This window comes from Vombatus ursinus, unplaced genomic scaffold, assembly GCF_900497805.2.
Source record: "Vombatus ursinus unplaced genomic scaffold, bare-nosed wombat genome assembly UNPS02009573.1, whole genome shotgun sequence".
Classification (NCBI taxonomy): domain Eukaryota; kingdom Metazoa; phylum Chordata; class Mammalia; order Diprotodontia; family Vombatidae; genus Vombatus; species Vombatus ursinus.
In genome coordinates, this window is record NW_020949351.1 from 28,697,834 (window position 1) to 28,719,681 (window position 21,848).

At 38.3% G+C, this 21,848-nt stretch overlaps 1 protein-coding gene across 9 annotated transcripts in view; it reads left to right on the forward strand.

Annotated features, from left to right (window-relative positions):
• Positions 1-21,848, forward strand: part of LOC114036074 (cytidine monophosphate-N-acetylneuraminic acid hydroxylase) — a 109,830-nt gene that overhangs the window by 9,236 nt on the left and 78,746 nt on the right. For 5 of the 9 annotated variants that reach the window (XM_027852471.1, XM_027852470.1, XM_027852473.1 and 2 more), the window contains exons 3-4: positions 262-465; positions 12,781-12,872. In XM_027852471.1, the coding sequence (XP_027708272.1) occupies positions 262-465; positions 12,781-12,872 (296 nt within the window). Of the gene's footprint in view, positions 1-261; positions 466-12,780; positions 12,873-19,391; positions 19,447-20,028; positions 20,104-21,240; positions 21,295-21,848 lie in introns of those variants that run through there. The other 4 variants (XM_027852475.1, XM_027852476.1, XM_027852477.1 and 1 more) reach the window with 4 other exon arrangements.

The window sequence follows — 21,848 nt, forward strand, 5'->3', positions numbered from 1 at the left end:
TGTGTGTGTGTGTGTGTGTGTGTGTGTGTGTGTGTGTGTGTGTGTGTTTATGTGTGTGTATCAGAGAGGGAAACTTTCATTCATAGGTATTTGGAAGGGAAAAGTTTTAGTGGTGGTGGTGGTAGTGGTGGTAGTTAAGAGAGGAGTCCAAAATCTGAGTTCTTAGTTGTTGAGGCTTTCATCCAACTTTTAATACCTAAAACCTTAACATTATTCATCTCTTTTTCTACTCCACCATTTACAATTCATCTCTCTCAATAGCAAGGAGCAGGCTGCAGAGATCCTGTTGTCCCTATCACCTCTGGAGGTTGGTGGGCTTAAAGACGGAATCAATTTTTTTCGGAATAAGAGCAGTGGCAAAAACTACATCTTATACAAAGATAAAAACCACCTTCGGGCCTGCAAGAACATGTGCAAACACCAAGGAGGATTATTTATAAAAGACATCGAAGATTTGGATGGAAGGTAAACTGGGCACTTCATTTTCTTGCTGGAGTGTTAGCATTTAATAAAAATTTGGCTGCACAAAAGTGTACAGGAGGAAATATTTAAAGATGGCAAAATTTGACAAAAATTTTTCCTCTCTGAAGAACTAAGGTTTTACTGTTTAACTGTCTCTGTGTTGCCCTCTCTCTGTCTCTTCTCTCCCTCCCCTGCCCCTTTTTAGGTTAAAGTTAGGGAGGTGAGGTTGGGAAGGGAAAATCTCTTTTGCTTAAAAAGCTATGTCTATAATAGCAATTTACAGTTTCCTGTACAGCCTCTTGTTCTGTTATGCATTTGGAAGTGTTTGCCTTAATTGATATTTTTGATGTTCAAAATTTTTTTGTAAATGGAGGTGAATAAGCTATCTACCAAAGATAGTACCAAAACTTTCTTTATTTTCCCTTATACTAGTTTTCATGGCTGGAGGCAGAGGCCCCTGTGTACACAAAACAGAGGCACAGTACTGAAAGTTTCTCCCATTTCCTTAAGGTGTTGGTGATATACACCCACCACCCAGAACATGGGCAGTGTGCCTCCCTGCTGACAGCTCAGAACCAGAAATCAGGGCAGATTCCTGCCTTGCAGCTCAGAGCTGTAGTTCAAATTCTCTGTGCTGCCCATTTATCATCAGTCCCTTGATTCTCCAAAGGCCCGATGGAACTATTAATTCTGATCCCTCACTGGCTGACAGTCAATAGTCCTTACAGAGGGTTTTACCACACCTCAGAGCATGGGGCAGGTTATACCAGGTGCACTTATCTGCTGCCCAAAGGAGAGAAGTCATGGGTCCTAGCACGGGGCTAGTTAACAAGATATTTTTGGTCCCAAGGGTCCAAGGATTTCAGAGTGGTTTGGTGGAAAAAGCAAAGATTGGGAGGGGTTCTGACACTTACCAGGGGCAGCCAGTCTGCTCAGTGATTAGAGCATCAGGCCTGGAGTTGTGGAGACCTGAGTTCAAATTTGGCCTCACACACTTATTAGCTGTGTGACCCTGAGCAAGTCTCTTAACCTCTGTTTGCCTCAGTTTCCTCATCCGTTAAAATAATAGCACCTGTTTCCCAAGGTTGTTGTGAGGATCAAATGAGATAATAATTGTAAAGTGCTTAGTGCAGTGCTTGGCACATTTTTGTTGTTCAGTCATTTCAGTCATTTCTTACTCTTCATGACCGTATTTGGGGTTTTCTAGGCAAAGACACTGGAGTGGATTGCCATTTCCTTCTCTAGCCCATTTTACAGATGAGGAAACTGAAGCAAACAGGGTTGACTGACTTGCCCAGGGTCACATAGCTACTAAGTATCTGGGGCTACATGTTTAACTCATGAAGATGAGCCTTCCTGACTTCAGGCCTGGCAATCTATGTCCTGTGCCTCCTCGAGGCCTTTACTCTTATCTCTTCCTTTTAAAAGCACAGTGCTTTGCACATAACAAATACATAATAAATGCAGTAAATAAATGTTCAGTTGTTTCCATCATGTCTGTGACCGTATTTGGGGTTTTCTTGGCAAAGACACTGGAGTGGATTGCCATTTCCTTCTCCAGCTCGTTTTACAGATATAAATGTTAGTTGTTATTAATTGTTACTACTCTAGATGTCACATTGGTAAAAGTTGCCTATTCTCTCTCAGGGTGTTTCCTCATATGTAGAGTCAGAATAATAATCCTAGTATGACCTTCTTGGCAGAATTTAATCACTTATTTAGAGTTTTGAACCTTGTCAGTCCTATGTAAATATAAGCCGTTGTTGTGACTACTCAAACAGTAGCTCATTTTGAGCCTTGGCTCCAATATGGTCATTGTTAAATAACAGAGTAAAGAGGTGGCTCTTTTTTTCCCCCCTCACATTATGGAATGCAGACATCCCTCTGTATCATTTGGAGAGCATAGATCTGTAGCTAGAAGGGTCCTTAGAAACCAACTAGACTAACTCCCTAATTTTACAGAGAAGGTAACTGAGACCCAGAAAGTTTGATTGACTTGACCAAGGTCTCCTAGCTCCTCTCAGAGGTAGGGTTTGGACCAAGTTCCTCTGATTCAGAGTCAAATCTCTTTCTACCCTACCACACAGTTTTCTCCTTGGGAAATATTGGGGCACTGCATAGGCCTTGTGGGCTGCCTAAAATAATTTCCTAAAATCAAGTTTTTATGAAATTTTGAACCTACATTAAAATGCATTTTTACAAATTTTTGGTAACTGGTAGAACGAGGCCTCAATCCCACATCAAAAGTCCAAGTCCAGCTAGATGGTACAGTGGATAGAGCACTGGGCTCAGAGTCAGCAAGATCAGAGTTCCAAATCAACCTCAGACACTTTCTAGCTGTGTGACCCTGGGAAAGTCACATGACCTCTGTCTGCCTCAGTTTCCTCAACTGTAAAGTGGAGATAACAATATCACCCACCTCAAGGGCAATTGTGAGTCTCAAATGAAATAATAATTGTAAAGCACTTAGCACTGTGCCTAGCACATAGTAAGTACTTTAAAAAATCCTTGTCCCCTCCCTCCCTCTTTCTTTCCATTGTACTTGTATCTTTTATTTCATAGCAGGGTACTGTAATGAGGGCATGCCTGCCAAAGAAGGCAACTGGGCTCGTGTTAAGTGGCATATTGGCATTTTCCTTCCTGTCAATGTTTGTCTCCTCTCTGCTCTACTACTTGTCTTCCTCCCACCCAAACCAAACATCTTGGTTATTTGTATTGTAGTTGTTTATAAATGAACTCATAGGGGATTGGTTCTAACAGCTCTGGCTTCTTGACATTGGTTCAACCTGAAACATGTTTCCCTTTATGAAGCAGGCTGACACATTAGCCGATGCCAGCTGCTTTTCACTTTGAGTTTCCTTTTTCTTCTAATCATTTTCCTTCATGTGCTGCAGAAAGCTATTACTGTTCTTAGAATGCTTAATATATTCAATATTTATATTCTCTTGGCTAGACTCTTAACCTTTTTTGCTGACAACAATGCCCACAGCATGCTGAATAATATTAAGGACATTTCTGGTCTTCCCATGGACATTATGGGGGCATTCCTTACTGAACTGTACCAAAAGCTTTGATATCTACAATAGTATCCTTTTTGTAGTTTTGCATATACACAGCCAATGCCTATTTTTAGCCAAAAGGACAATGCTACATTTTCTAAAAGGCCTAGAAGACATGCTTCATGTCCTTCTTCTCTTTCTTTTTATGTTGATGATTTTGGCATGTCCTGGGACCATGGTAGTGCCACGGAAAGGCCCCATTCTAGTGCTTGTGAGAGCTGCTTCCTCAAGGGGTAGGGACACGGGAGAATCTGTGACGGTCAAGTGTTTAACTTCTGGCTATTCTTCACAATCCCACGTGGGTTCTCCACTCTTTATTTGCTTGTATCTCTAAATACAGCTTGTTCCCCGCCCTTCCCCACCCCCTCTTGGTAATTATTTTCACTGCCACCATTGTGGCCTGTGTTCCTCTTGTCCAGTTGTCCTGAAGAAAGGGAGGCCAATTGCCAACTTCTCCCTTACTTATTTATTTCCCATCTTTGAGATTTCTTAAGGGCTTGTATTGTTAATGATATCATCATGGAGAGACAGCTGGTCTCACAGTCAGGAAGATCTTCGGTCAAGTTCTGCCTTGGACACATGCTGGTTGTGTTATCATAAACACGTTTCTAAAACTTTCAGTGACCCCAGGCAACTTTTAAAGACTATACATTGCTTAAGGGACAGATCTCTATTGGTAGAGGAGATCTCCTTCCCAGGAGTTTTCTGTTGTTTAAAGTTCTGTTCTGTTTAAACAATGAATCTGGACCAAAACAAACAAACAAACAAAAACTACAAGGAAACATAAAGGGAAATTAACAAAACAAAACAAAAAAGGTAATGTCTAAGAACTAGTTTTCAATGAAAATGTATATGGAGGTAGGTCCTGACCTTTCTTAAGTTTCTCCTATTCTCTCACACTGTTCTTCAACCCATCTACAAAATTAGCCTTGGAGGAAGCTAAATGGCTCAGTGAATACAGCATGGGGCTTGGAGTCAGGAAGACCTGAGTTCAAATCCTTACTCAGATACTAATTAGCTGAGTGATGCCAGGCAAGTCACTTAACCTTGTCTCAGGTCTTCATCTATAAAATGAGCTGGAGAAGGAAATGATAAACTACTTTAGTATCTTTGCCAAGAAAACCCTAAATGGGGTCATGAAGAGTTGGACATGACTGAATAACAAAACAACAAGAAGAATTAGCCCTTGCCCAAATCTTCTCTTCTTCTCTTCTTTTTATTCCTGGCCCTGGGTTCTGTGGATTTCATTCTTTCACCTTTCAGAAGGAAGCAGATTCAAGTTTCCCACCCAACTCCCCCCCCCCACCTATAAACTTTCTTATGAGGGTTTGGCAGTTTCTACATTAAAGAATGGGAGGGCTTGGAATATGATATACTGGAAGGCAAAGGAGTTAGGATTACAACCAAGAATCACCTATCCAGCAAAATTAAATATAATCTTTCAGGAAGAAAATGGAAATTTAACAAAATAGAAGACTTTTAAGCATTTATAATTAAAAGACTAGAGCTTTATAAAAATTTTGACTTCTAAATACAAGAATCAAGAGAAACACAAAAAGGTATAAAAGAAGAAAGAAAAAACATAAGAAATTCAATAAGGTGAGACTGTTTATATTTCTATATGGCAAGATAATATTTGTAACTCTTAGCTTTATTACTATAAGAGCAATTAGAAGGAATATATGTAGACAGAGGGTGTGGGTATAAAGTGACTTTGATGGGGTGATACCCCAAAAATAAAATAAAGGGATGAGAAAGAAAATTGCACTGGAAGAAGAAGGAGGGGGAAGATTGAATGGGGTAAATTATCCCACCTCAAAGAGGTATTGAAGAGCTATTATAATGGAGGGGAAGATAAGGGGCGGATGGCAGGCAAAGCTTAAACCTTACTCTCATCAAAATTTGTTCAAAGAGGGCATAACATACACACTCACTTGGAAATAGAATGTAATCTTATCTTATAAGGAAGTAAAAAGGGATGGGATAATAGAAGTGGGAGGGAGGGACTGATAAAAGGGAGGGTATATTGGGGAAGGCTGGTGATCAGAAGTAAAACATCTGTGAGGAGGGAAAGGGTGGGGTGTAAGAGAGAGAGAGAGAGAGGGATAAACAAGTGAAAAATAGCATGGAATAAAATACATGGTTAGTTATCATAACTATAAATGTGAATGGGATAAACTCACCCATAAAATGAAAGTGGATAGCAGAAAGGATTAAAAAACTGGAATCCTACCATATGTTGTTTACAAGAAACACATTTGAAGCAAGAGATATACACAGGGTAAAGGTAAGGAGCTAGAGCAGAATCTATTATGCTTCAACTGAAGCAAAGAAAGCAGAGGTAGCAATCATGATCCCAGACAAAGCAAAAGCAAAAATAGATCTAATGAAAAGAGATAAAGGAGGAAACTATATCTTGCTGAAAAATATCATAGACAATGAAGTCATATCAATACTAAACATATATGTACCAAATGGCATAGCATCTAAATTTTTGAAGGAGAGGTTGAATGAGTTACAGGAGGAAATATATAATAAAACTATACTAGTGGAGCAACTCAACTTTCCCATCTCAGAACTAGATAAATCTATGGTATGGTGCTGACACTCAAACCAGGAAGAGTCAAAACAGAGAAAGAAAATTTTAGACCAATTTCCCTAATGAAAATTGATGCAAAAATTTTAAGTAAAATTACAAAGAGATTACTGCAATGTATAACAAGGATCATACACTATGATCAGGTAAGATTTATTCCAGGAATGCAGGCCTGGTTCAATATTAGAAAAACTATCAGCATAATTGACCATATCAATAACAAAACCAACAGAAATCATGTGATTATCTCAATAGATGCAGAAAAAGCCTTTGACACAATACAGCACCCATTCCTATTAAAAACATTAGAGAACATAAGAATAAATGGAGCTTACCTTAAAATGGTAAGTAATATTTATTTAAAATCATCAGCCAACATTATCTGTAATGAGAATAAGCTAGAATCCTTCCCAATACAATCAGAGGTGAAGCAAGGATGCCCATTATCACCTCTATTATTTAATATTGTACTAGAAATGTTAGCTATAGCAATAAAGGAAGAAAAAGAAATTAAAGGAATTAGAATAGGCAATGAGGAAACAATACTATCACTCTTTGCAGATGCTATGATGTTATACTTAGAACATCCTAGAGAATCAACTAAAAAACTCCATGAAATTAACAACTTTAGAAAAGTTGTAGGATATAATATAAATCCATACAAATCATTAGCATTTTTCTGTATTATCAACAAAGTTCAGCAGCAAGAGATAGAAAGAGAAATTCCATTTAAAATAACTGTAGACAATGTAAAATACTTGAGAGTCTACCTGCCAAGACAAACCCAGGAACTATATGAATGCAACTATAAAACACTTCTCACAAAAATAAAGTCCTATCTAAACAATTGGAAAAATATTAATTGCTCATGGGTAAGCAGACCCAGTATACTAAAAATGACCATTCTACCTAAATTAATTTATTTATTCAGTGCCATACCAATCAAACTATCAAAAACTTATTTTATAGAGCTAGAAAAAATAATAACAAAATTCATCTGGAAGAACAAAAACTCAAGGCTATCAAGGGAATCAATGAATAAAAATGCGAAAGAAAGTGGTCTAGCCCTACTAGATCTCAAACTGCATTATAAAACAGTAGTTATCAAAACAATCTGCCACTGGCCAAGAAATAGAGGGGTGGATCAGTGGAATAGATTAAGTAAAAATTACATGATAGTAAATGACCATAGTAATTTAGTATATGATAAACCCAAAGATCCAGGCTTTTGGAACAAAAACCTATTATTTGACAAAAATTGCTTGGAAAACTGAAAAATACTATGGCAGAAACTAGGTATAGAGTCCCAGAGGTTCCCAAAGTGGGTGATACTGTTCCCTGGGAGGTACTGATCCAGGAGGTGGTAGTAGCCTTGGGTACAATTGGAGGGTGTTGAATAAAAATAAGGGGGTGGTGGAAATATAAGGAAAGACGAGAAGAGAATTTTGAAAAATGGTTCATACATGTTTCATCTGTTGTGTAACAGAGTTAAAGTCACAGTGACACAAAATGCAAGTTATAACCTATCAGTGGTTAAGTCGGCTGACAAGTTTTAACCAGCAAGTGTTGGTAGGTGAGCATGTCGCGCATTGTTGAGAAGTCCAGCATGCATCAGCAGGAATATGTGCGTGTAATGACTTGTTTACAATACAATACTATATAGTTACATGACACAATATTGTGTCTTCAAAATTTCAATGTAGGAAAGAATCCACAAATTTATAATAAATTATTAAATTTAAGATGCATCATTTAAAAATATGTATTTTATATTTTTTTTGAAATGATGCAAATTTTTTTTTAAAAAACTGTTAAAAGGGTTAAAGAAAGTAGATTTCCAGGGGGGTGCTAAGTACTTCTTTTTTTTGGTAGGCCAAATAAGTATGGGAACCTCTAGTATAGACCAACATCTCACACTGTATACCAAGATAAGGTCAAAATGGATACATGACTTACATATAAAGAGTGATGTCATAAGCAAATTAAGAGAGCATGGAATAGTTTATCTGTCAGATTTATGGATAAGGCAAAAATTTAGGACCAAAGAAGCTATAGAGAGCATTACAAAATGTAAAATAGATAATTTTGATTATATTAAATTAAAAAGTTTTTGCAAAACAAAAGCAATGCAACCAAAATTATAAGGAAAGCAGAAAACTGGGGGGAAATTTTGCAACAAATTGATAAATATTTAGAGAAGTGAGTCAAATTTATAAACATATAAGTCATTCCCCAATTGATAAATGGTCAAAGGATATGAATAGGCAGTTTTCAGACATAGAAATCAATACTATCTATACACATATGAAAAAAATGCTCTAAATCACTATTGATCAGAAAAATGCAAATTAAAACAACTCTGAGGTTCTACCTCCTATCTATCAAAGTGGCTAATAAGACAAAAAAGGAAAATGTTAGATGTTGGAAGGGATGTGGGAAAACTGGAACACTAATACATTGTTGGTGGGGTTGTGAACTGATCCAACCATTCTGGAGAGCAATTTGGAGCTATGCCTAAAGAACTATAAAACTGTGCATACCCTTTGATCTAGCAATACCACTTCTAGGTCTATATCCCCAAGACATCCAAAAAAGGGGAAAAGGACCTATTTGTACAAAAAAAAATTTTGGGGTGGCTAAGAATTGGAAATCAAAGGGATGCCCATCAATTGGGGAATGGCTAAACAAGCTGTAGTATATGATTATAATGGAATATTATTGTGCCATAAAAAAGGACAAGCAGGATGATTTCAGAAAAAAATGGAAAGACTTACATGAACTGATGCATAGTGAAGTGAACAGAACCAGGAGAACATTGTATACAGTAACAGTAATGTTATTTGATGAAGAACTAAGAATGACTTAGCTATTCTCAGCAATAGAATGATCCCAGACAATTTCAAAGGACTAATGGTAATTTCTTTCATTTTTCTTTTCTTTTATTCAAGTCTTCTTGTATAAGATGACTAACATGGAAACGTTTTACATAATTGCACATGTATAACCTATATCTGATTGCTTACTATATAAGGGAGGGGGGAAGGGAGGGAGGGATAGAATTTGGAACTCAAAACTTTAAATAAGAATGTTTTTAAAAATTTAAAAAAACTTGCTGATAGAATACACAGACCTCAGGATGGAACTACAGTTGTTAATGGTTCTTCTTATCTAATGTTGAGTCATTTCAGTCTTGTCCAGCTTTTCTCTTCATGACCCCATTTGGGTTTTCTTGGCAAAGATACTGGAGTGGTTTACCATTTCCTTCTCCATCTCATTTTATGGATAAGAAACTGAGTCAAACAGAGTTAAATGACTTGCCTGGGGTCATACAACTTGAAAGATACTTTCAAGTTGAGGCTGTATTTGAATTCAGTAAGAGAAGTCTTTCTGGTTCCGAGCATGGTGCTTTATCTACTGCACCACCTAGCTGCCCCCTACCTAGGCCTACTTGTACCTCAGAGGAAACTGCAAGACTGTCATTCTCTATCTTAGTATCCTTCTACTTTACTCTAGAGCCTTCAGTTCATCTTAGGTCATTTCTCCACATCACATTTTTCCCCTCATTTCTCCCAGCTTTAGGGAGTTGTCAAGGGGTGACTACTGCCACTATCACTCCATCTTTGCCCTTCTGTCTTAAAAGAACAAAGCATGGGGCAGCTAGGTGGTGTAGTGAATAGAGCTCCGACCTTGGAGTTAGGAGGACCTGAATTCAAATCCAGCCTCAGATGCTTACTAGCTGTGTGACCCTGGGCAAGTCACTTAACCCTGATTGCCTCACCAAAAATAAAAAAAAAGAGTGATTAAAAAAGAACAAAGCACAATGTCATGGCCTACAGGAAAATAGAGGTTACAAAATAACCTAACATAAATGTAGAAATGGAATCATAAGATAGGGAGCTAGAAGAGATCTCAGAAAGCATCTAGTTTTATTTCATTTTGCCTATGAAGAAAGTAGGCCTAAGGAAGGATAAATGACTCAGTTAAAGTCACAAAAGGAAATAGCGAACCAGTCCAGTATTTTTGCTAAGAAAACCCTAAATGGGATCACAGAGAGTCGGACATGACTGAAACAACTCAAGCGGTATGTATTAGATGTAGGATTTGAACTTAGATCCTTTAAGTTCAGAGATGGTACTTTCTTCTTTCTACTACAGTGCCTCCCTCTTCCAACTTTATTTGATGCCCTGTAGACATCTTCTACTCAAAATGTTCCAAACTGAACTCATTATTTTTCTCCTCAAACCTTCTGCCCTTCTGAACTTCCCTATTACTATCACTATCCTCCCAGTCACCCAGGCTTACAAACTAAGGTGTCATCTTTAGCTTCCCACCCTCTTTCACCCCTCATATCCAAGTACTATTGATTTTACCTTTGTAACATCTCTCCTATATGCTTCCTTATCTCCTCCTGTCACCATCCTGGTACAGGCTCTCATCAAACCTCATCCCTGGCCAATTCAATAGCCTGCTGATGGATCTCTCTCTCTACTCCACTCTATCCAACACTTAGCTATCAAATTGATCTCCTTAAATTACAGGTCACCAACGCTACTTAGCAAACTCCAGTGGTTCCCAATCACCACCACCTCCAGGATCAAATATAAAATCTTCTGTTTGGTTTCCAAAAGCTTTTACAACCTGACCCCCACCTACCTTTCCATTCTTCTTCTCCTTCTTCTTCTTCTTCTTCTTCTTCTTCTTCTTCTTTTTCTTCTTCTTCTTCTTCTTTCTTTTTCTTCTTCTTCTTCTTCTTCTTCTTCTTCTTCTTCTTCTTCTTCTTTTCCTTTTTTGTGTGAGGCAATCAGGGTTAAGTGACTTGCCCAGTATCACACAGCCTAGTAAGTGTCAAGCATCTGAGGCCAAATTTGAACTCAGGTCCTCCTGACTCCAGGGCCAGTGCTCTATCCACTATACCACCTAACTGCCTCTCTTTCCAGTTTTCTTACATCCCATGTACTCGAGACATTAGCCTTCTTGCCACTTGTTACTCACACAAGATAATCCATCTCACTACTCCAGATAGTTTCACTGGCATTCATTCCCCATGCCTACAATATTCTTCTTCTTCATCACCTCCTGGTTGCCTTCAAGTCTCAGTTAAAATTCCATATTCTACAAGAAGCCTTTCCTGATCTCACTTAATTGCTAATGTCTTCCCTCTTCTCCAATTTATCCCATGCATATGTTGTTTGTACATACTTGTTTTCATGTTTTCTCCCCCATCAGAATATGAACTCCTTGCAGACAGGGACTATTTTTTTTTTTGGCTTTTCTTTGTATCCTGAACACTTAGCCCAGTAGGGGCTATACATATACATATGGAGTCTCCTTGAGTTGTTATGACTAGAAAAAAAAAAAACAGGACCCTGTGGCCAATTCTTCAATAAGGTGTAGACCCACTGTTAGGAGGGTTGGTCCCTGTGTGACAAATGATCCATTGCTAGGCCTGGACCTAAAGTTTTTCCAATGGAGGTTATGCTTCTCTAGCATAGCCTTGATAACATTTCATAATGAGGTCTCAGAAGTGGATCTCTTTGAAGGATCTCCATCCATCTAAGGATCTCCATTCCTTATCCCACTCCAAAAGCATCCAAAAGATATTACTGATTGCTGTGGAATTTGACAGAGCATCTTGACTCCTTTGTATATCCAAGCCAGCCAATTTTCCTTCATTTTTTTTTCTCCCCTCTGTTTTAGTTTGGAAATTAGTCCTCAGGATGTTTTTAGTTGTAACCATTTCCATCCTCAGCGTCCTCTACATGCCCCTCCCCCAATTGTTATCTCATCTCTTATTAGAACGTAACATCCTTGTATGTAAGGATTGTTTCATTTTTTGTACCTAGATCCTCAGTGCCTAGCACAGTGCCTGGCATACAGTACATGCTTAATAAATGATTCTTCTTTTTGTAATACTTGAGTGAAGTAGGGGGAGGAAAGGAAGAAATGGAAAATGGGGGAAAAAGTCTTACAACTCATAAGCTTTTTTTTTTTTAAGAAAAGTTATAACAGCACACCACTTAGTACTTTCTGTATAAAAATATCTCTAGATCAACATCCTGGGTATGTGACTTTGAGGCTTCCTTATTTAGTGTTCTGAAACTGAAAAAGCTGAAATGAGGCTCTCTGTATGAAAGTATAGCCTTCTACAAAGTGGCATGCACACCCAGCTATGTAGCCCATGGCCAGTGGTTTGGTGTTAGGGTAGGGGATTATGTAGACTCCTCATCATTATAGATCCAGACACATTTTTATTTCTAGAAGTATTTGTTCCATCCAAGGTCAACTCTCTTCCCCATATTAGCTTCTATTAGAACTACATAGCACCAGAAACTATCCTATGATCAGACCATCCTCTTATTTCCTAAAATACATGCTGTTCTGAGACGTGGTCCTCACTCACATTTTTATCATCACCTATTACCAATAATAATTATTTTCTGTTCTCAGAGATCTTGGCAGCAAGATGGGGGTGGAGAAAGGGCAGGTAGATTATTAAAAGTCCAACTTTCTGATTGTTTTATTTGCAGAATCATCTAGTTTAATTTCATCAGAAAAATCATGCATTTGAGTTTTCCCAGTAATCAGCTAAAACAATATTGGTTTAAGAGATACCCAGCAACACTGTCTCTACTATTCATTACCTATATAAAACTTTCCATCCAGGTCTGTTCGTTGCACAAAGCACAATTGGAAGCTGGATGTGAGCACCATGAAGTACATCAACCCACCAGGCAGTTTCTGTCAAGATGAACTGGGTAAATATATTCAATTTTTATAAGGCCCAATATATTTGCTTTTATTGTTATTGCATTCCAATAATAATGTGTCTTGAATTTCTACTTCTAGCTTTGGGTGTGGGTTTTGTTTTGTTTTGTTTTGTTTTTTTGTGGTTTACATTATAGAATTAGAGCTCTTTTTTAGAATAAATATTGGAAATTCCAAGCTGGGATTCATTCATTCATCATTTATTTAACCCTACAGTGTGCAAGGTCTAGTGCTGAATGCTTCTGGGGACAAGGATGAGTGAAAAACACCACCCCTACCCTCAAGAAACTCAAATTCTAATAGGGTGGTTTGAAGTAGTATGATATAGTATGGACAGTGCAGGATTTGGAATCAAAGGACATGACTTCAAATCCTATTGCTGCCAATTACTATCTGTGTGACATTGGGTAGGTTACTTAATCTCTCTGAGTCTGTTTCCTCATCTGAAAATTAAGTGGTCTGGACTAAATAATTTCTAAGGTTCCTTCCAGCTTCACATCTATGATTCTTTGAAAGAACCCTGAGGTAGGAGTCACCTGATCTGGGGATAAATCCCTACTTCTGTCACTTACTAGATGGTAGACAAGTAACTTGTCTTTCCTAAGCCTCACTTTTTTGAGTAGCAAATGGTGATAATAATGTTTGAACTCTTCATTTTTTTATTAATTTATTTTGATTTATCAACAATCACTTCCATAAGCTTTTGAGTTTTAAATTTTTCTCCCTCTCCCTCCCCACCTCCAACCTCAAGATGTTGTGCAATTTGATATAGGCTATACATATACATTCCTATTAAACATATTTTCACATTAGTCATGTTGTAAGGAAGAATTAGAACCAATAGGAGGAACCCCAAGAAAGAGAAAACAAAACAAAACAGAAGGAAAAAAAATAGCAAATAGTATGCTTCAATCTGCATTCAAACTCCATAGTTCTTTCTCTGGATATGAATAGCATTTTCCATTATGAGACTTTTGGAGATGTCTTAGATCCTTGCATTGCTCAGAAGAGCTAAGTCTATCAAAGTTAATCATTGCACAACATGGCTATTACTGTTTAAATGTTCTCCTGGTTCTGCTCACTTCACTCAGCATCAGTCCATACAAGTCTTTCCAGGTTTTTCTCAAGTCCACCTGCTCTTCATTTCTTATAGCACAATAGTATTCCATTATATTCATATACCACAACTTGTTCAGTCATTCCCCAATTGATGGGCATCCTCTCAATTTCCAATTCTTTGCCACCACAAAAAGAGCTGCTATAAATATTTTTGTACATGTGGGTCCTTTTCCTATTTGTATGATCTCTTTGGAATATAGCCCTACAAGTGGTATTGCTGGATCAAAGGGTATGCACATTTTTATAGCCATTTGGGTATTGAATTCTTCATTTTAAAAGTACTTTTTATTCTCAACTTAAACAGCAACTTTCAAATACTTTTCTCCATAATATTTTTTCATATTCTTCTTCTATGAAAAATAGCAAATTGTATCCTCTTCCTTCTTTTAATTGTATTGTTTTGAGTTTCCTTTTTTGTTGTTGTTTAGTTTTTTTCAGTCATGTCTGATTCTTTGTGACCTCATTTGGGGTTTTCTTGGTGAAGATACTGGAGTGGTTTGTCATTTCCTTCTCCTGCTCATTTTACAGATGAGGAAATGGAGGCAAACAGAGTTAAGTGACTTGCCCAGGATCACACAGATAATAAGTGTCTGAGGTCAAATTTGAACTCAGAAGGTTGAGTCTTCCTGACTCTAGGCCTGGCACTTTATCCACTGGGCCACCTAACTGCCCATTGCCTTTTCAAACCCACAAAACAGTGCCAATCCACTCCCAGAACCTCTGTTTTTTTTTTCCTATTCAACTCCCTCAATACCTCTTTGAAGACATTAAGGTTCTGAAGGGACACTTGTTTCTTCTCCCTCTTTTTAAAGGTTAGCACTATACCATTATTTCCTTCTTTGAATTGCTCAAATATATTTACCTTTCTAGAGTTCTCTTGACTCATGTTTGTATTTGTAAAGTTCCTACTCAGCTTTGGTCTTTTTTTCAGAAGTGTTTAAAAATCTTTTATTCCATTAAAGATCCATTTTTCCCTCTATAGGATTATACTTAGGTTTTTGTTTGTTTGTTTTAGGATAAGATCTTGATTTTAAACCTGTGACTTTTGCCTTTTGGCATATTGTATTCTAAGAACTCTTCTTATTTATAGTAGAACTGTGAGGTGTTGTAAGAACCTGTAGCTCCTTGGTACTTAAAGCGCATCTTTCTGGATGCTTCAGTAATTTTTCTTTGACATAGATATTCTAGATTTTGAGTATAACATTCCTAGGACATTTCCTTTTAGGAGGTAATAAGTAAATTCATTCTATCTTCATTTGACTCTCTGGTTCTGATAGATCTGGGCAGTTTTCAGTTATGATTTTTTTGAAAGATAATGTCCAGGATTTTTTAAAAATCACATTTTTCAGGGAGTCCCATGATTCTTAAATTATCTCTCCCTTACTTGTCTTCCAGGTTAGCTGTTTGTGATAGCTTGATATATTATATTTTTTCCTATATTTTAATCTTTTATTTTGTTCTACTACTTGTCTCATGGAGTTAATTGAGTTCATATTGGTCTATTCTAGTTTTAGGGAGTCTGTTACTTGGGTAAGATTTACCACTTTCTGTTCTAAGCTATTTATTCTCCTTCCAATTCTTTTTCTCCAGAATTTTAATTTCATTTAAAAATATTTTGCCTTATTTCTTCTAAATATTCATGTCATATCTATGGGGAAAACCCAATTTTTTTCTTTGAGTCTTTGCTTATAGAGTTACTTGTTCCTTTTTTTTGAGAGGGAGGGATCTCTACATCTATGATAATACTGGTTGATATATTTTTTTATTTACTCATCTCATTTTAGTTCCTGAACCAGGCTTTTATCTTGGGGCAGGCTCTGTCATATGATGTGTTTTTAGATGGAGTAATCTCTCCCTGGGTCATCTGGGTTCCTGTACTGACTTTCTAGTTCTGAGGGTCAGGCCCTCTTGATCTTTGAAATTCAGAATGTTGGCCCTTCAGGGCTCTATCAGGTGTCTTAGGAAAGAATTCTAGGGACTTAAAAGTCCCTGGGTCTGAGGTATTCCGGTGTGAGCGCTGTGGCCCTGTGTTGATTACTGCAGCTATTCTGGGTTTCCAAGGTCCTGATCCTAAAGCTTTCTGATCACCCTGGGATTCTCTGACTAGCCTGAAGCCTCCTTAGGGAGCCCTCTGCACTTTCCATAACAGGTCTCAGGACCCATTAAGCTCTTTCTTATCTCTGGTCACTCGAGGAGACTGCTGGCTTGTTTGTTTATGTGATGCTGGCTTTGCTGGAGTCCCTTGGACTTCTGTCTGACTTTTAATGCACCCTGACTTTTTTAATGTACTACTCGAGTGGGAAAACAAAATCACTTCATATAGTTTCTTATTGGATTTCTTGATCATTATGTGGTCTAGTGGGAATTTCAGATTTGGGGTAGAGATAGTAAGTATGTGGGAGTTGATTGGTCTGACTCCCATTCTGATAGCCATTTTGGCTGGAAGTCATTTGCACTTTCCTTTCCGTTTGGGATTTAAATAGGGCTCTCAAGAATTAGACCAGAGATACTATGCTGAAAATAATAGGCCTTTTTGACATGAACAAGAGAAGTCTACATGGTTTAGCTAGACACATCAAGGTTGGGAACACAAAAGGAAAGATAACACCACAAAGGAAGGACACCAGGATAGCACCCACACCCTGCCAAACTAAAGCAGGGGGTTGCAAAACAGGGATGGCAAAGACAAGGAAGAGATGCAACCTAGAACCTTAATCACAAAGGTCTTCAGTCTAGAGCAGGAAAAAAGAGTTCACAATGGTCCTTTAAGATGCTACCCCTTGGACTTAGTACAACATTCCACCAACTTCTTCCAGTTGATGGGTAAACTTCTAGGACTGTCATTTCATATATAATGGATCTCAGGGATGTTGAATAGAGCTAGGGATTTGTTTTGTTTTTTGGAGGGGGAGGCCTACTCAGAAATTTCTGATTTGACAGGCAGGAAAATCACAATTAGCATAATAGAATGGGAAATCGAAGTTTCAAGCATAGAAGTTTCTAGGCAAAGATGAATCCTAAAAAAGGTGGAGGTAGAGGTGGGGTGGGAAAGGTCCAGGCAATAGAAAGGGATTTATCTACAGCAGAAATGGTCTGTTATAAGGAAGACCAGGCCCTCAAAACAAGAGGTTTTTTTTTTTTATAACAATACCTATTGTTATAGGTAGGTGGCAAAGTGGCTAGAGCTCCAGGCTAGGAGTCAGGAGGACTTGAGTTCAAATGTGGCCTCAGACACTTGACACTTACTAGCTGTGTGACCCTGGGCAAGTCACTTAACCCCCATCGTCTCACAAAAATGAAAAAAAAATGAACAATACCTATCCACTTAACAAGGTTGTTGTTATGATTAAATTAGTTCTGTAAAAGCCCAATATAAAAATAAAGAACAATATAAATGTGAGTTATTGGAGAGGGATCATGGCATGGAGAAGTGGATAGCAAGCCAGGCTTGGAAGCCAGAAAAACCTGAGTTCAAGTTCTGCCTCTGACACATATTGATTGTGTGATCCTTGGAAAATAACTTCATTTTGTTGTCCAAGGCAACCAAGACTCTAAGTTGGCATACAATTACAGGTCTTCTTTAGTAGGGGAAATGCTCTCTCTGGAAATTTCTTACATGAATGGAATCACAGATTTGGACAAACAACAACAAAAACTCTATAAATGTAAGGTATTATTAATGAGGATAATATAAGTAAGTATAGAAAGTCCCCAGTGCTTGACTTTTATGTATACCTAAGTGGTTTGAGACTGAGAATGCATTTTCTCATAGGAATAATGTTATGTGTGTTGCTTACTATCCCAAACCAACCTATAAAAGTCAATTTAATTGCATAAAGGTAAGTGTCATTTGTCATGGGTCTGAAAAAATGGGTGATATTTCAACAGGTTATGATGGAGTAGATGGGGAGAGAGAGCACATTCCAGGCAGAGGAAAAACATGAATAAAGTAGTAGAGGTAGAAAAAGGCAAGATGTATTGATATACAAGTATGATTGGATTGTTGGACACATATAAGGAAGTACTTAGGTAAGGTTGGAAAGATAGGTTAGAGTTGAATCATCAGAGGTCTTAGATGCCAGAGTAAGAAGTCTGAATTTAATTTGGGTGCCAATGGAGAGTCACTGAAGAGATATTTGAGTAAAAGAAGAAACTTATCCACAATGGTGCTTTAAAAAGACTAAAATGAGTAGTGGCGTATAGGATGGATTTAAGAATGGAAATTCTCATACATCATTTAGTTTGATTGCATTGCCTTTTGATCTCTTCAGGATGCTTCAGATACATTATGCTTCAATAGAAGAGAGGATTGGGTAGCTAGGAAGCACAATAGTATAGAATGCCAGGCCTGGAATCAGGAAGACTCATCTTCCTAAGTTCAAATATGGTCTCAGACACTTATTAGCTGTGTGACCCTGGGCAAGTCAGTCAACCTGTTTACCTTAGTTTCCTCATCTGTAAAATAAGCTGGGCGCAACTAGGTGGCACAGTGAATAGAGCACCAGCTCTGGAGTCAGGAGGACCTGAGTTCAAATGTGGCCTCAGACACATAACACTTACTAGCTGTGTGACTCTGGGCAAGTCACTTAACCCCAATTGCCTCACCAAAAAAAAAAAAAAAAAGAGCTGGAGAAGGAAATGGTAAACCACTCCAGTATCTTTGCCAAGAAAACCCCAATGGAGTCACAAAAGAGTTGGACATGACTGAAACAACTGAACAACATAAAGAAGAGAACTAGAAAATGCAGAGAACAGAATAGGATTATAGGATTCTAAGCTAAAATGGATCTTGGAAATCATTTAGCTAGCTCAACTACCTCATTTCTACAGATGAGAAAAGTTAGATACAAAGAGGTCTTGGCCATGGCTGCACAGTAAGGAGGAGAATCAGGATTCAAACCTATGTTGCAGAATCCCGAGCTGAAAAGTCATCCTCAGAGGCCATCTAGCCCCAGTCACCCCTCAATAGGAATACCTCTCCAACATTCCCAGTAAAGTGAGGTCTCCATAGAGCTCTTCAAGCGCTCTTTCCAGTACACTTTGGCAGTCTTTTCCTGGGACTCTCTGCCTCTTCTTTCTATAGCCCCTGGAGAGGTGAAAGATATTCACCACTGGGCTGTTTGTGGTGTGTTTATGGGAGGGAATGGTAGAATGTGGAAAGTAGGAAGTAGAGAAAATCTGGAAGCTAATGATTAGAATCCAGAAAGAAGGATAAATCAGATATAGGTCTAGGAAGGGTGCAATACACAGCTGATTTCAATTGTTTGAGATTTATAACAGTATAACAAAATAACCATGGCTGTTGCAATGTATTTTAAATGGAAAAACTGAATATAATGTGCCCTCTGGGATAGTCTCAGGCTCAGCTTTTCATCACTCAAATTTTGCAGAGGTCAAGGGGTCTCTAGCTTCAGCGACTTGATAGAACATCCATCCGTCAATCAGGTAAGAAGTATTTATTAAGCACCTACTATGAGCCAGGAATGTGCCAGCTACTAACACAAAAAATAATACCATCTTTGCTTTATGGGAGATACAAGTGCATGTAAAAATATATACAGCATAAATATAAAGTTAATGTGACTCTGGACTACCCTGGCCCCACTGCCTGAAGGCCAGGTATGTTCCATTTCATCTCTTCCCCTGAGATTCTGTGGTACCCTTAAGAAAGTGTTGGGTGTGTGTCTAGACTCTTGCTAGCAGCTTGAAACCCCACCAATGGTATTAAGTGGTGTTTTTTTTTTAAATTTAACCACTTTCACTTAACCTTTGCTATTTAACCACTAACAGCTTAGCCTTTACAAAGGAATATTTGTTTCAAAGGTATATTAACAAATATACAGACACATTTCCTCAACTCATGGGGCTTAATTTCCCCCTCAGTAGCACTTCAGTCTCTGGGGAGGGGAAAGGGTTTGGGTTCACGTCTTAAGGTTCCGGTAGAGCATAGACAGTCCAAGTTCCCACTCCAAAACCCTATTTAAGCTTGAGCCTGGGCACCCTGGCTTCTCAAGGCTTTCTTTCCAGACAGGCTGGCTAACTACCACATTCAACCTGCAATCCTGGCTCCAAAGTCACCAGTGACTAGAACTCCCAGGTTTGGTAAGAATCACTTCCAGTACCTAAACTGAGGACAAACAAGACAGAAACAAACATCCCCAGGCCCATTTCAAAGAAGTGGGGTGGGGAATCTATTCCTACCTCCTACTGCAGTTCATGGTGACCACACTGTGGGTAAACTGTGATTTTCACCCTCTGGATACAGTAGGAAAGAGTACCCAGGAAAAAGGGAGACTGTCTCAGCTTGGCAGTTTTTAAAAGATGCAGTCTGTTCTATCCATGTAGCCATTCAAAGGAGGCTATTCTCACCCATGTGATAAGAGGATGTAGGGTGCCTCCATATTAGGAGATCTAGGCATGCTCCATAGCCCCATTACATTAATAAACCGCACACACATACACACACACACACACACATACACACACAGAGGAAGTAGTTAACTACAAGGTAGTCTGGGAAGGAGAGTACTAGCAATTGATACAAGATTGACAGAAGTAGCCTGAATAAGGTAGTGCCCAGAAATAGCTGAGATGCTGAGCTGAACTTCATTTTATGAAGATAGAGCTTCTAGGCTATTATTCCTTGGCCATAAAACAAAATGCAATTAGCAAAATGTAAATTATATGATGCTAAGATTTCTAAATTAATTTGGTCCCAGAACATTTAGAGCTGAAAATGTATTGTCAGAAGGGATGTCACTCTGGATATAGGACGCATGAGGTAACTTTGGAGGAAAATAGAGAAAATACTTTAATTTTAATATCAGAAATCAATTTCCCCATTTAATAAGTGCTTTAATATATGTGACTATGTATTTAATATTTTATAGTCAGTGGGGGGAGGGGAAATGGAAAGGATGCCAAACCTGAAGGCAGAAGAGACCTGGGTTCAAACCTCAAGCACCCCTCCTCACTAACTACCTATTGGGCATTTCTAAATGTATGTTCTATTGGCATTGCAAACTCAACATGTTCAAAACAGAAGTTATTATCTTTTCTTCCAAATCTACCCCTCTTTCCAACTTCCTTATTTCCTGTATATATTTGATCATGTTGTTTTCTCTAAAAAAAGCTCCCATTGTTGTTCAGTCATGTCTGACTCTGTGTGTACCCAATTGGGATTTTCTTGGCAAATATACTAGAATGGTTTGTCATTTCCTTCTCCAACTCATTTTACAGATAAGAGAACAGAGGCAAACAGGACTAAGTGATTTGCCCAAGGTCACAAAGCTAGTAAGTATCTTCTTGACTCCAGTCCTGGCATTCTATCTACTGCACCACCTAGCTGCCCAAAAAAGCTCAAGTGGTTCCCTATAAAAATGAATGAAAAAAGAATTTGTTATTGTTATTACTTACTGTATGCCAGCCATTCTGCTAAGTACTAGAGATAGCAAAAGGGCAGGCTTGTGTGTGTGTGTGTGTGTGTGTGTGTGTGTGTTGAAAAATATCTCAAGGCACTTACATTCTAATCAGAGACCTCATATATTGGGGAATGGTGGCAGAAAAGGTGTTTTGGCCTGAGAATTCACAGGGAAAGTGAGGAGGCAGCTGATTAACAAACTCTTTCCAGAAGCAATTGATTTGATTACTAGTTCAAAAGCAAGAGAGTATTTAGGTTACCTATGATAGTGAGTTGAACACACATATGCACGAAGGAGTTGGTAGGGAACGAGTTTAACGGCTCATACACTTACCAATCCTAATAGCACAGCCCCAGGGAAGGAGTTTATAAACTTAAGTGGCTAAGCTCCTTCAGGTATCTTTGGAGGGCTGGTTTAGAGACTGCA